This window comes from Chiloscyllium plagiosum, chromosome 14 (genome assembly GCF_004010195.1).
Source record: "Chiloscyllium plagiosum isolate BGI_BamShark_2017 chromosome 14, ASM401019v2, whole genome shotgun sequence".
NCBI classification, from domain to species: domain Eukaryota; kingdom Metazoa; phylum Chordata; class Chondrichthyes; order Orectolobiformes; family Hemiscylliidae; genus Chiloscyllium; species Chiloscyllium plagiosum.
The window spans coordinates 75,344,056-75,358,240 of NC_057723.1; the positions used below are offsets into that span (position 1 = coordinate 75,344,056).

The following is a 14,185-nucleotide window of genomic DNA, read 5'->3' on the forward strand; positions in this document are numbered from 1 at the left end:
CTCAGTGTTTCCAGGAATTTCCGTCTTTGTACCCTACACCACAGCATTGGTCCAAAAGTGTCTATCAGCAAACAATGTAGGATGGACAACTGGTGAGCATTGGATAATACTGACTGTCTGAGGTTCAACTGGCTGCTGGGCATCAGGCAATCTGCTGGTCAGCTTGTTGTGATTTCGCTCTTTGTTCAGAGTGTGGAAGCTGCCCTACTTCAATAAGGAGTCCTTTAGAAAGGAAGCAGGTGGAACTGCTCATACCCCAGCTCCTTTACAGGGGAATCACAGGATGGATTTCATTAACCAGCTCAGCCACAGCAGGGTTTCACTTAACATGAGAACACATCAGTCGGAACTTGAAGATTGATAAACTTTTCCAATTCTGGACCAGAGACACTTTCTCCGATGTCCTTACCCCCAACCTCCACACACCAGGCCTTGTTACCACATGGTCTGCTATTGCACACAACCCATTGTTAGCCACGAATAGTTCCCATTAGTAGCTATGGGCTACTTCTAGGTCTGATCATTATCCAGCAGGCCAGGCAACATCCATGGAGAGAGATGAAGCGAACATTGCAAGTCCAGATGACTCTTCATCAGAGCTGATGTGCTTCACCTCTGACGAAGAGTCATCTAGACTCGAAATGTGTGCCTGCTCTTCCTCCATGGATGCTGGCTGACCTGCTGTGATCGCCAGTATTTTTTGTTTCCAGTATGGATTGCACCATCTGCAGTGATTTGCTCCTGATCATTATCCACTCCTTTGTCTGTCCAACTATTTTCTTTCTCTTTGGGCTCTATGTCCATCTTTTGTTTACTCCTTACCCCCTCCCCCCACCCTATTTTCTACCCTAGGAAAAAGACTCTGACTATACTTGCCTCTCATAATTTTGTAAACTTCTATCAGGTTGTCTGCATAAAAACCCAACATTTTCATAGCTAGTTCTGAGGAAGGGTCACGGGACCTGTTAACTTGATTTCTCTCCACCGATGCTGCCAGATTTGCTGAGCTCTTCCAGCAATTTCTGTTTTTGTTTCTGTGCTGACCTCTTTGACATAACTCCTGAAATGTGCTCCATCTTTCCAAACTATTTCACAAAACTCTACTCTGAGACAGAACACCAGTGGAGCAAGGTAAACTGGTAAAGGTACAAGACTGAACTTTGTTGAAAGGCTCCAGTTTGATATTTCATAATTTTAGATAAACAATTTATCTTTCCAGTAAAGAATTTAAGGGTTATGGCTGCATATTAAAAGATAGTATAAAAAGGTCTATTAATGATAAATTTGTGTATTAAAACCAGAGACCAATTTGTTTATTTCACAACTAATGCAATGAGAGGCAATTATCTCAACTCTTACCCTGGTCCAATAGCCAGGGTAGGGGGGTCCTTGAAAACAGTGGCAGATGTCCTGATTACATATGTCCTTAATAGATATGAGAAGAGATTGTACAAGCTTGGTTTGTTTTCAATTGAACGTCGAAGAATGAGGGACAACCTGATAGAAGTTTACAAAATTATGAGAGGCATGTATAGTCAGAGTCTTTTTCCTAGGGTAGAAATATCAATTACTAGCAGCTATAGAGTTAAGGTAAAAGCAGGTAAGTTTAAAGGAGATGCAAGAAGCAAGTTTATTTTTATACAGAGGGTGGTAAGTGCCTGGAATTCGCTGCCAGACGATGGGGTGCAGTCAGACACAATAGCAATGTTGACAGTTATATGGATAGGCAGGGAATCGAGGGATGTGCAGAACGTAGAGGCAAAAAGTTTTTAATTGCGAAAGGTATGTGTCAGCATAGTCTTGGTGGGCTGAAGGGCCTGTTCCTGTGCTGTATGTCCTTTGTTCTTTAAACACATGCCTTTATTCTTCAATCTCTCAAATATTGATGGGAATGAAGCCATTGGGTAAGCTATGTGAGAAAGATACCATATCCAGTTCAGACTTTGCGGAGGATGTTGGCCCTATGACAGTAGGGTTTGTTCCCTGGATGCTGCCTGACCTGCTGCGCTTCTCCAGCAACACATTTTCAGCTCTGATCTCCAGCATCTGCAGACCTCACTTTCTCCCCTATGACAGTACCATTGGGTTAAGCTGTTGAATGCCATGGAGAGCTGTTGGATGCCATGGAGGGCTGATGGACCCATTAATTTAAGATACATGGGCCGTAGAGTCATAGACAAAAAAGTGTAGAGGTGGGTTGTGACTAATAATTTTGTGAATTATTAGTCACAAAACACAGTGTACGGATTGGACAATGGGGAATTGAATTTTAAACAAAGGAATGAGAGTGTAGGGAATGGTTCCAGCAGTTAAAGCAGCAATGGTAGGTGAACTGCTTGCAGTTTTTCAACAATGCTAACAAGCAAGTCAAGTCACAGAATCCCTTCAGTGTGGAAGCAGGCCATTCAGCCCATCGAGTCCACACTGACTCTCCAAAGAACGTCCCACCCAGAGCCAGCCCTCTACCATATCACCCTGCATTTCCCATGGCTCATCTGTTTGATCTAGACATCCCTCGACACTATGGGCAATTTAGCATGGATAATCCATGCCTAAACCCTACATTGTGGGAGGAAACCTACACAGAGACAGGGAGAGTGTGCAAACTCCTCAATAACAGTCATCGGAGGCTGGAATCAAACCCAGGTCCCTGGCGCTGTGGGGCAGCAGTGCTAACCACCATGCCACCCCACAGAATGGGGCAGGAGCCTTCATTAAATTATTGTTCTCTCCCTATGGTGAGCACTGAGAGTGAGTTATGGAAGCACAGTTTTGTTTGGCTTTTACTCTCTGGATGATCATTAAAGCAACGCTCATTTTTGGATATGGACACTGCCAGCACGTTACCACTTACTGCACATTGCTGGTGCTCTTGAGGATTCTTCCTGTGGGCTGTGTGACAAAGGGACTCACACAATGCAATGCAAAGTTGGAAGAGCATGTCCCAGCAACAATGAAAGAACAGTCATCTCAGTTCTGAACCTTCTGCGAGGGAAGGTTGGAGGTGATACACTCTAACGGAGGGGTAGGGGGAATGTTAAAAGTTTGGGAAGTGCTGTCAAAAAGTCCTGGGGAGTGGCAATAGTACAGCTGTATGTGAAACGAAGCAGTTAACAGTCTTTCATGACTGGCATCATCTCACCGAATGCTTCAATGCTAATTTGAGAGATTGAAGGCGACAGGGTGTATAAAGCCACCATGTCCTATTCTGATCACTGGAGGGGATTCTATTGTAATTCTGTCGGGTTATGAACTTTCAGCTGTCACACAGAGCTGCCGTACTCCTGACTACATGAGATAATGTATGCCAGTGACCGGCGCTGCTGGACACGAGAGGCTATGGGAAACAGATCCGAAACTTGTAATACCCAGTGAGAAGATACGGCCTCAGGGAGCTACAGTATTCTAGCTCAATTGCAGCACTCTGCTGTTTGCCTGCAGTGATATTTATGAGCAGTGCACAGATGTGGGAGGTAGAACAAGTGGAAAGACAGCCAAGTTAACCACTATATTAAAAAAAACACACAGGAGGTCTCTGAGAAGTCAACATCTCCTTGTCAAAATGATCCTTAAAAAAAGAACCAGAGAGAGAAATGCAAGGATTGCTTGAAATACAGCAATCTTTTTTCAAAAAAAACATGAGAATTCTTACTGAAGTTCCTCCTTTCTTAAGGCACAGAATATTAATTCCCACGGGCAGCTTAAAGGTTCCTCTGTCTTGTTTAGATGGAATGCCTTGTAGGAACTGATGATAAATCTCCGTGTTCTCAGACAGACAGAGACAGTGGCTTGGCACTGGATGAAGGGGAGTCAACCAATATTTTGTGTCTTTATTTCATGGCGTTCACCCTGACATAATGACAGCTACAGGCGCCAAACTGTGTATCCTGCTCAGTTAAGCAGCTAAACCTGCTGTTTAAACCTTTCCAGCGACTGACTTTTCACAGAACATGCAGCTAAATTAGATCCAACACCCACAAACCAATCAGAGTTTTGGATTAAATAAAAATGATTGTTTCCCGGAAAGCTGTGGCTTTGTGTTTGTACTTTCTTGCTTTTCAGATGTAACAAGCTACCACTCTAGGTGAGTTTTCTAATATTAAAAGGTAATATCAAAATTAATATTAGAATATTAAAAGTAGCCTTGGCCTATAACAATGGTAATTCATAGTTAAGCATCTGACTTCATGGCACGGTGGTTCAATGGCTAACACTGCTGCCTCACAGCACCAGGGACCCGTGTTCAATCCCACCCTTGGGTGTCGGTGTGGAGTTTGTACAGTCTCACTGTGCCTGTATTGGGTTGCTCTGGTTTCCTTCCATTGTCTGAAGACATGCAGGTTAGGTGGCTTGGCTGTGCCAAATTGTCCATAGTATGCAGGATAGGTAGATTAGCCATGGGAATGCAGGGTTATGGAGGTGGGATGCAATTTAGAGGGTTGGTGTGGACTTGATGGGCCAAATGGCCTGCTTGCACACTGTAGGGATTCTAATCTCTGATTTACATTTGCTGAGATTGCCGATTTTCACCTATGTAATATCGTCTGCTTTTCCCGATCTTTGCACGCCTGCCTTTGAACCCTCATTTACACTTCAATTACCTCTAGATTTAGCTATTTCAGCAGACTCTGAGCTGCATGATCTCTCTCACTCTGAGACAGAGGTCATTCACAACTCTGCTGCCCATAACATATTTCACACCAAGTTCTGACCTCCTGTTGTTCATTGACCAGTGCTGACTGCCAGTAAATCAATGTCTTCATTTCAAACTTCACATCCGTGTTTCCAAATTGTTCTGTGCCCTCACCCCTCCCAGTCTCTGTAAATCTCCTTCCATACCCAAACCCTCAGAGGTATCAGTGCTCCTCAAATTCTGTCCTCTTGACCATGCCCCAATTTTAATTGCTTCAACATTGGTGCTGTACCTTCAGTTGTCTGGGTCCCAAACTCTGGAACTCCCTCCTCATGCATCTTCGACCCTTGCATTTTCATCTTTAGGACATTCACTAAAACCTTTCTCCAGGCTCTTTGTCATCTAATGCCTCATTCTGTGGCTCAGTGATGTTTTATTGAACGACCTTTCTATGCAGTGTCATGAGATACTTTATTGTGTTCAAAGTGCAAAAGCACAAGTCATTGTAGCATTGCAGTAAGTCGTACCAACCGGGGGCGGCACTGTGGCTCAGTGGTTAGCACTGCAGTCTCACAGCGTCAGGGACCCGAGTTCAATTCCCATCTCGGGCAACTGTTTGTGTGGAGTTTGCACATTCTCCCCGTGTCTGCGTGGGTTTCCTCCGGATGCTCCAGTTTCCTCCCCCAGTCCAAAGATGTGCAGGTCAGGTGAATTGGCCATGCTAAATTGCCCCTAGTGTTAGGTGCATTAGTCAGGGGTAAATGTAGGGGAATGGGTCTGGGTGGGTTGTTCTTCGGAGGGTCGGTGTGGACTTGTTGGGCCGAAGGGCCTGTTTCCACCCTGTAGGGAATCTAATCTAATCTAATACTCAGTTGGTTCTGAGTGAATTCATCACAAAAGGCAATCTCTAGGATGTTTCAGGACCATCCTCACCAGTGCTGTCCTCCAAATTCATTGACGTTCACTGCCTGAGCTCGTACATGAACAGTGAAGCCATAGAGAACTGACAGGTCTCTCCCATGGGAGCATTCTCTTCATCATTGTCTTTGTCGGAGTTGTCAAAGGGGAGAAAGAAAGGGACAGAAAAGGCATTTGGGAGATTTCTGTCTCCTTTCCTCCATTGGATTACCAGTGCTCAATGTAAAGATAAAAGTAATTCTTCAGGGCTATCAGCAGCTTACTTTTAGACAGCCATCACTTTTTATACAGCATTGTCAAGTCATTTTGTGGGATCTCACTGTGTCACCACCATGTGACATTGCCAAGCTATTTTTAAATAAAATCATTGTGTCACCCCGCCATTATGAAAATTATGTTTGACCCTAACAAGATAAAAATCGAATATGCCACTCCCTCTTCTCTAACAAAACTGTGTTCTTTGTTCAGTTTGACATGCATGCTGTTGTCATGTTGAAGCCAATATAGGTCTTGTCCGATTTTATACCTCAATGGCAGTATTCAATGCAGCAGTATTACCCGATGGCCACACATTGATGCCACCTACCTTCCGTGCAGCACGTCCAGGTTATGTCAGCAGAGGATTAACTGTCCCTACCACTGCCACAACAAGAGGCTTCAGCCAAGCATCGCGATCACAGTGCAGTCCTGTTTATTGTGAACTTGTTTGTAATAATGCTGCCTTTGATTCAGTTTGTCAGTCGGCTCCACATCGAATTGAATGAGCTGCATGGAAAGTGGTGGTGATTGAGATAGACCCCAAGGGGGAATCTCAATAAGCACCCAGCTCCTCCCACAAACAGTGTGATTGGCACCTGGGTTTAAGTCAAAGTGTTGAAGGTTTTAAGACCATAAGACATAGGAGCAGAAATTAGGCTATTCAGCCCATCGAGTGTGTTCTGCCATTGAATCATGGCTGATAGGTTTCTCAATCCCATTCTCCTGCTTTCTCCCCATAATCCTTGATTCCCTTGATAATTGAGAACCTATCTATCTCTGTCTTAAGTATACTCAATGACCTGACCTCCACAGCCTTCTGTGGCAGTGAATTCCATAGGTTCACCACTCTCTGGCTGAAGAAGTTTCTCAATATCTCCTTTCTAAAAGGACTTCCCTTTACTCTATGGCTATGCCCTCAGGTCCTGGTCTCTCCTACCAACGGAACCAAAATCCACTCTGTCCTGGCCATTCAGTATTCTGTAAGTTTCAATTAGATCCTCCCGCCCCCTCATCCTTCTAAACTCCACCAAATATTGACCCAGAATCCTCAAACATTCCTCATATGTTAAGCTTTTCATTCCTGGGACCATTCTCATGAACCTCCTCTGGACCCACTCCCGGGCCAGTACATTCTTCCTGAGATCAGCTTCTGATGCTCTGGAAAAAATAACCCCAGCCTATTCAGCCTCTCCCGAAGCTCAAATCCTCCAACCCTGGCAACATCTTTGCAAATCTTTTCTGCACCCTTTCAAGTTCAACAAAATCTTTCCTGTTGCAAAGAGATCAGAAATGAACACAGTATTCCCAAAGCGGCCTAACTAATGCCCTATACAGTTGTAACATGACATCCCAACTCCTATACTCAATGCACTGACCAATATATGCAACTATTCCTTTAATCCTTTTAAAACACCATTCACATCCTATTTCGTGGGCCCGCTAATTGGGATCTACAAATGTCAACAGGTTAGACTGATAGGGGTAGGTACATACATAATGAATCCAACAGAAACTGGACACATAATTTCCCTTGCTTAGTGAGATGGCCAGGAATCAAATGCAAATGTATGACAGAAAATATAATATACAGGGAGCAAAACACCCCATCCAGCAGTTCGTTACCAATGACAACATAGATATCTATCATAACACTACCAAGCATCAGACATATGATGCCACACCAAGGGGTTAATAGGCATCAATCACAGAGACAGGCTGTGTTCCAGAACAGTGGAAGGAATCAATGCATTGTTTCCCTTTCTGTCCCTCCCTCCCATTAGAAATAGTGCCAAACTCTGACTCATATATACTCAAAGGAAAATGGTCACATATCCGCTAAGGGCACAAAGTAACTAAATCACCACAATGGACAAATGTACAGCACTCAGCCACTACTGCCAACCACAGCTATCAAAACATTGGGGCTTTTCTTCCTCTGTTGAGGAACAGCTACATCCGAACAGAACCTGTTGGAAATCAGGCAAATGAGGATTTCTTGTGGTTAATCAGATGTGGACTAATTTCAAACAATTTTATAAAATCTTGCTTCGGCTCATCACCCCTCTAATCTAAATTTAGTACATGCATGGCAGTGTAATGGTATACCAGTCTAAGACAGAACACGGTAGCTCAGTGGTTAGCACTGCTGTCTCCCAGCAACAGGGACCTGAGTTCGATTCCAGCCTCAGACAACTGTCTGTATGGAGTCTGCATGTTCTCCCTGCGCTTGTGCGGGTTTCCTCCGGGTGCTCTGATTTCCTCCCCCAGTCCAAAGATGTGCAAGTTAGGGTGGATTGCCCATGCTAAATTGCCCAGAGTGTTCAGAGATGTGTAGGTTAGGTGGATTAGCCATGGGAAATGCAGGGGAAAGGGTCTGGGTAGGATGCTCTTCGGACAGTCCATTGTAGACTCAATGGGGCGAATGGCCTACTTCCATACTGTAGGGATCCTATGATCTTAGAGATTGCGATAGAGTAATGGTACACCAGTCCAACACAGATCTTAGATCCTCACTGAGTAAAGATATACCAGTCTAACACAATTCATCTCAGAATAAATGTGCACTAGTCTAACCTAGAATATTTCAAACATTACAGAGTAATGGCATACCAGTCCAACATAGAACATTGTGGATCATTACAGAGCATGGGCAGTCTAACAGAGATTATCCCAGAGCATTACATAGTAATGTTGTACCAGCCTAACGTGGACCTTCCCGGATCATTACACAATAAGACGACAGCAGTTTCATCTGGAATATCTGGGATCATTGTGGAGCAAAGATACACCTGGTAACCTGAAACTTCTCAGTTAATTAAAGAATGAGGGTATGTCAATTTGGCATGATTAACAATTGTCATTTACTTTGCTTCGGAGAATTGCGGTTACCTTTGACTCCCAGTTAAGACTGGCGAGTCTCGAAGCTTATTCTAAAGGAGACTTTCAATCCCGGCTCCTTTGTAAAAGACAAAGGATTCAGATTTTCTGCATAATCTTTCTGACTCCAAAGGCCTTTAAAAATTGCAGGTGGGATACTGATCCGACTTCTTTCTCTGGCAGACTCGACTGTTGTCAGTGAGGGCAGCAACCTTCACTCACACAGGAAAGAAACCCAAACTCAGCAAGACCATTTGAACTTAGTGCTGAGTTTAAATAGACCCATTGTAGCTGTTGGCAGGACATAGTGTGGAAATCACAAATCAAAAGAGTCTGAAAGAATGGTCTTGAAGAGGATTAAGGTCTGTTTAAGTGTTATGCTCTGAATTTTCTTTTTAAAAATCCCTCAGTCTTTAAACATGACATGAAATCTTAGACTGTAAGTCAAAATCCAAAAATAATCCTCTGCTGGACAGCTTTGATGGACAGGCTATCTGTTGTAGGTGAGAGAATAAAATTAGCATCTGGCCATCCAATCTCAATAAAAGTCTGCTGACATGTTGGCAAGGATAGACTGAATAGCCAAGGTCTTTTCCCTGGGGTAGGGGAGTCCAAAACTAGAGGGCATAGGTTTAAGATAAGAGGGGAAAGATTTAAAAGGGGCCTAAGGGGCAACATTTTCATGCAGACGGTGGCTTGTGTATGGAATGAGCTGCCAGAGGATGTGGTGGAGGCTGGTACAATTACAACATTGAAAAGCCTAGGTATATGAATAAGAAAGGTTTAGAGTGATATGGGCCAAATGCTGGCAAATGGGACTAGATTAATTCAGGATATCTGGTTAGAATGGATAAGTTGGACCGAAGACTCTGTTTCCTTGCTGTACATTGCAGTGACTATGACATTTCCATCAGGGTTATCATTATGTCTTTATGAATGCTTTGCTGAGTTTCAAAAGCTACACTTATTTCAGTGAGAGTTCTGACTTCACAGTTTGAGTGACAGTTTAAAAGTGGATCCGAACAGAAGTTTGTTTTCATAAACAGAATAATCTGTTGAAGAAATTTGGAAACACTGGGTGGGGTTCTTGAATGCAATAGTTTTTTTTTCACTATCAAGAATGGATAAGTGTGAGATATATTTGACTGTCTTTTTTTTCATCTCCACTTGCCTTCTGAGATCTGCCCAAAAGGGATACTGGATGAGTGACTATTCTGCTGGCATTGGGGTTAGGAAGGGAGATGGGCTGGCAGGCTTGGGAAATCAAAGTGGATGGGTGGGTGCAGGGGTGTGAGGGAAAGCATCTAGGATGAAGTCCCAGAGAACGAAGGTGGGCCTTTGAACCAGCTTCAGCACTCAGCTACCAAAATGGCCACCGAGGAATTGTTTCCAGAATCAGAGGGCCCTGCTTTCACTTCACCAGGGCGAGGAATGAATCAGAGGAATCCTTAAACCCAAAGCCAGTCTGCTGAGATGGGAATTCAAGCTGCTCCAAAAATCTGACCCAGAGACTCCAAATCTAGATCACCTCTCAGTCCTTTGTATTAACAATTATGATTAACTTCAAGGATCTCCTCCTCCACTTGAATATATCTGTGGAACTGGTGATTCTTTTTCTTCCAACAAAATGTTTGCTGTTTAACATAAGCAGAGAATTGGTGTAACCTAATTTAACTTGAAGGTATGACTCATCTACAGGCACAATTCAGGAATGTGACAGAATACTCCCCACTTGCCTGAATGAGTGCAGCGTCAACCACGTTCAAGAAGCTTGACATCATCCAGGACAAAGCAGCCTGTTTGATTGACACCACATCCACAAGCATCCACTCCCTCCACCACTGACTTACAGCAGCATCAGTATGGAGAAAGTGAGGACTGCAGATGCTGGAGATCAGAGCTGAAAAATATGTTGCTGGAAAAGCGCAGCAGGTCAGACAGCATCCAAGGAGCAGGAGAATCAGGAATTCCTGAAGAAGGGCTTATGCCCGAAACATCGATTCTCATGCTCTTTGGATGTTGTCTGACCTGCTGCGCTTTTCCAGCAACATATTTTTCAGCAGCATCAGTATGTACGGTCTACAAGGTGCACTGCAAAAATTCATCAAAGCTACTTCGATAGCACTTTCCAAACTAAACACTACAACAGTGCAGGAGGGCAATGGCAGCAATATACAAGGGAAAGCCACAGACTGAAGATTCCCTCCAAACACACATCATCCTGGCTTGGAAATACATTGCCTTTCCTTCAGTGTCACTGGATTGAAATTCTGGAACTCTCTCCCTAACAGCATTGTGGGTCTACACCGGATCAAATCAAGAAGACAGCTCACCGTCACTTTCTCTGTAGCAACTGGAGATGGGCAATATAGATTGGCTTAGACAGTGAAGTCCATATTCTCTGAATGAATAATACTGAATAATGTTTAATAAGGACCAGATTCTGAATGGATAAGGACTGACTTGAATATGATGACAGAGGGAAGGTAGTGTCCTCTTAAGATGTCACCTGAGAGAAGGGAACAGTGGTTTAGAATGGAACATGGGGGAATTCTGAGAGACAAGGAAACTCTGACTACAAGTCGCTGCTGTAATTCTAAAGAAAGATACAGAGCACCATCCAATCCTGTGCAATAAGTGATCCAATGTTTGTCATGCACGGTTCTTTAAGAATGTGTGCAAACCTTTACTGAATTTATGAACAACTTCCTCTTAGGAAATTGGGTGCCCAAATTTAATGAGAAGCTTTCTCTGATTAGCCAGCTGGGAGTTATGTTTCTACGACTTATTTCCAAGCTTAAGGGGATCCAAAGTTTGATTGCTTTTCTTACCAGTTCTGATTTAATTTGATGAGGATAGTCAAATCTTGCACCATCTCTCTTGCTGAGCTAACAAGATAACAGTGTGACATTTAATGAAAGGGTAGCGCATTAACCAATGGAATTAATTTCTGCGGCGAGGGCTCGACGCAGGTAGAATGGCATTAATCTTATGTTAATGAGATGTCACTGTGAGTGACGACCTCCTTCTTTATCAATATAATGTAATTAGAGCTCTTGCTGCTTTTGTTCTGCACTGAACCTTTATAGATGTGGACAATCTTTGAAAGCCATCTGATCGAGGACCAGATTGCTGCCATCATGACATTTACAAATTGACAGATGAGGGCAGGGGTCCAGGAAAACTGTCACCTTTGAGGCAGCAGCTGTATAATGAGATGAAGTCTATGGTAATTCCTATTAATGGCATGCCTGTACAGTATTGCATCAAATGTCATTTTTACTCAAATATTTCATTTACTATATTTCTCAATTCAGTTCCCCTGAACAGCTAGTAACTTGAAGGTATTTTTTAAAGACAAAATTTATTCTGTGCAATTGGTGCTCAATCTCAAAATGCTACATCCACACAATTATCTCTCTGGAGTTTTAACCACTCCAGGCCTTTTCTTTGGCCTGTCATAACTCAGTGATACTTTCAGCAGTGCATTCAGCTATGTCCTCAGCTCTGCTGTGTAGAATTGAGAGCTCAGAGTACAGGAATCGTGCAGTGAGTAACTCACCTCCTGACTCTCCAAAGCCTGTGCACCATCTACAGGACACAAGTCAGGAGTCGAATGGAGTAATCCTCACTTGCCTGGATGAGTGCAGCCTCAGCAACACTTGTGAAGCTTAACACCAACTAGCACAAAACAGCTTCTTAACTGGCACTACATCCACTAGCATCCATTCCCTCCACCACCGACACTCAGTAGCAGCAGCATGTACCATCTGTAAGATAAACTGCAGAAATTCACCAAGGTTCCTTAGACACACCTTGCAAACCCACAACCACTGTTATTTAAGGGCAGCAGGCACATGGGAACACTTCAATATGCAAGTTCTCCTCCAAGCTACTCATCAAACTGACTGGGAAATATATCGCTGTTGCAGGAGTTGTCTCTGGGTCAAAATCCTGGAACTGCCTCCCTATTGGTATTGTGGGCCGATGGTCTGAAGTGATCCAAGAAAGCAGCCAGCTACTGCCTTCTCTGCGCAATGAGAGGTGGGCAATAAATGCTAGTCCAGCCAGCAACACCCACATCCCATGAATTAATTTTTAAAAAACGTGTGGGACCAGCTCCCTGCATTTATCCTCATAGGGTAGGCAGCCTGCAATCTGTAGTACGAAGAGATCTACATTCTTTGTGAATGAACATCAACAGGATTTATTAACTCTAACTATGTGCAAGGCATTGAGTGAAAGAACATATTTTGTAATGCTGGAGACTCAGGCTCCAATTCCACGTAAACTGATATCACCATGGCATAGTTCCCTATGCACACACTCAGTAAAGGTATAATCGACCTTTTACTCCATACATTCACTGACATACTCATAGATCCATGATCCAGTGGCTCTAATTTGTCTTCAACCGTGATCACATTCTGCCATTTACACTCAGGGGCTCAGGTGATGGAAGGAGAACAGCATAGCTTCATTCGTGTTGTGCAAAATCCAACATCAGTTTTTAAACTACTCCTAATTTTGTGGCTTAACATTGCCAGCTAGAAGCCTCTTGAGAGTAAGTCTGCCCTCTCTAGACCAAATGAGATTGGCTACTTGACCACAAAGTAACTCACCTGTACACAGTGGTAGGGGGATAGCTTGAAGCATCATATATCAGCCGAACATGTCCTTGGTAGAGTTCTAGCGCCAGAGGGTCATTGTCACCTTTGTACAGCAGTAAACCATTGTCCTTGTCTGTTGCAACCTAGGTGGAAGGTATGTTAGACAATATTCAATTACATCTCCTGAAATTTACACTTTATTTTGGATCTCCAATTATGTGTCTTCTGATCATATCCTTCGCAAGATAGAATTTTATAGAATCCTAACTCTGTAGAAGCAGGCCATTTGACCCATCGGGTCCGCATCAACCCTCCGAAGAGCATTCCACCCAGACCCATCCCCTGCCCAATCCCTGCATTTCCCAGGCTAACCCACCTAGTCTGCACATCCCTGGACACTATGGGTAATTTAGAATGGCTAATCCACCATAACCTGCACATCTTTGGACTGTGGGAAGGAACTGAAACATCCGGAGGAAACCCAAGCAAACATGGGGAGAATGTGCAAACTCCACACAGACAGTTGCCCGAGCCTGGAATTGAACCCGGGTCCCTGGCATTGTGAGGCAGCAGTGCTAACCACTGATTCAGTGTGTAATGTCCAGAGAATGTTCGCTTTGAGAGTGAAAAATATATAACCAGTGAACTCTTGAAGGTGGTAAGACTGAATTTCTTCATTGGATGCAAGATAAAACTTGTAAATGATGATACTTAAACTATAAGTCAGGCTATGGATAGTTCAGAGTAGGTTATGTCATTATGGAGATGAATGCAGCTGAATATGAACCAGTGGTTTTAACTTATCTGGGTGTTTGTAGGGAGGTAAGTTAGTTCTAATTTGGAACAGGGAGAGTGCTTACACAGAACAAATGGCCACAAGCAGCACAAG

General features: G+C 43.6%; 1 protein-coding gene across 2 annotated transcripts in view; it reads right to left on the minus strand.

The window, feature by feature from the left end:
* LOC122556810 (slit homolog 3 protein-like) overlaps window positions 1–14,185 on the minus strand; it is a 654,707-nt gene that overhangs the window by 15,119 nt on the left and 625,403 nt on the right. For both annotated transcript variants that reach the window (XM_043704014.1, XM_043704015.1), the window contains one exon: window positions 13,309–13,439. In XM_043704014.1, the coding sequence (XP_043559949.1) occupies window positions 13,309–13,439 (131 nt within the window). The remainder of the gene's footprint in view (window positions 1–13,308; window positions 13,440–14,185) is intronic.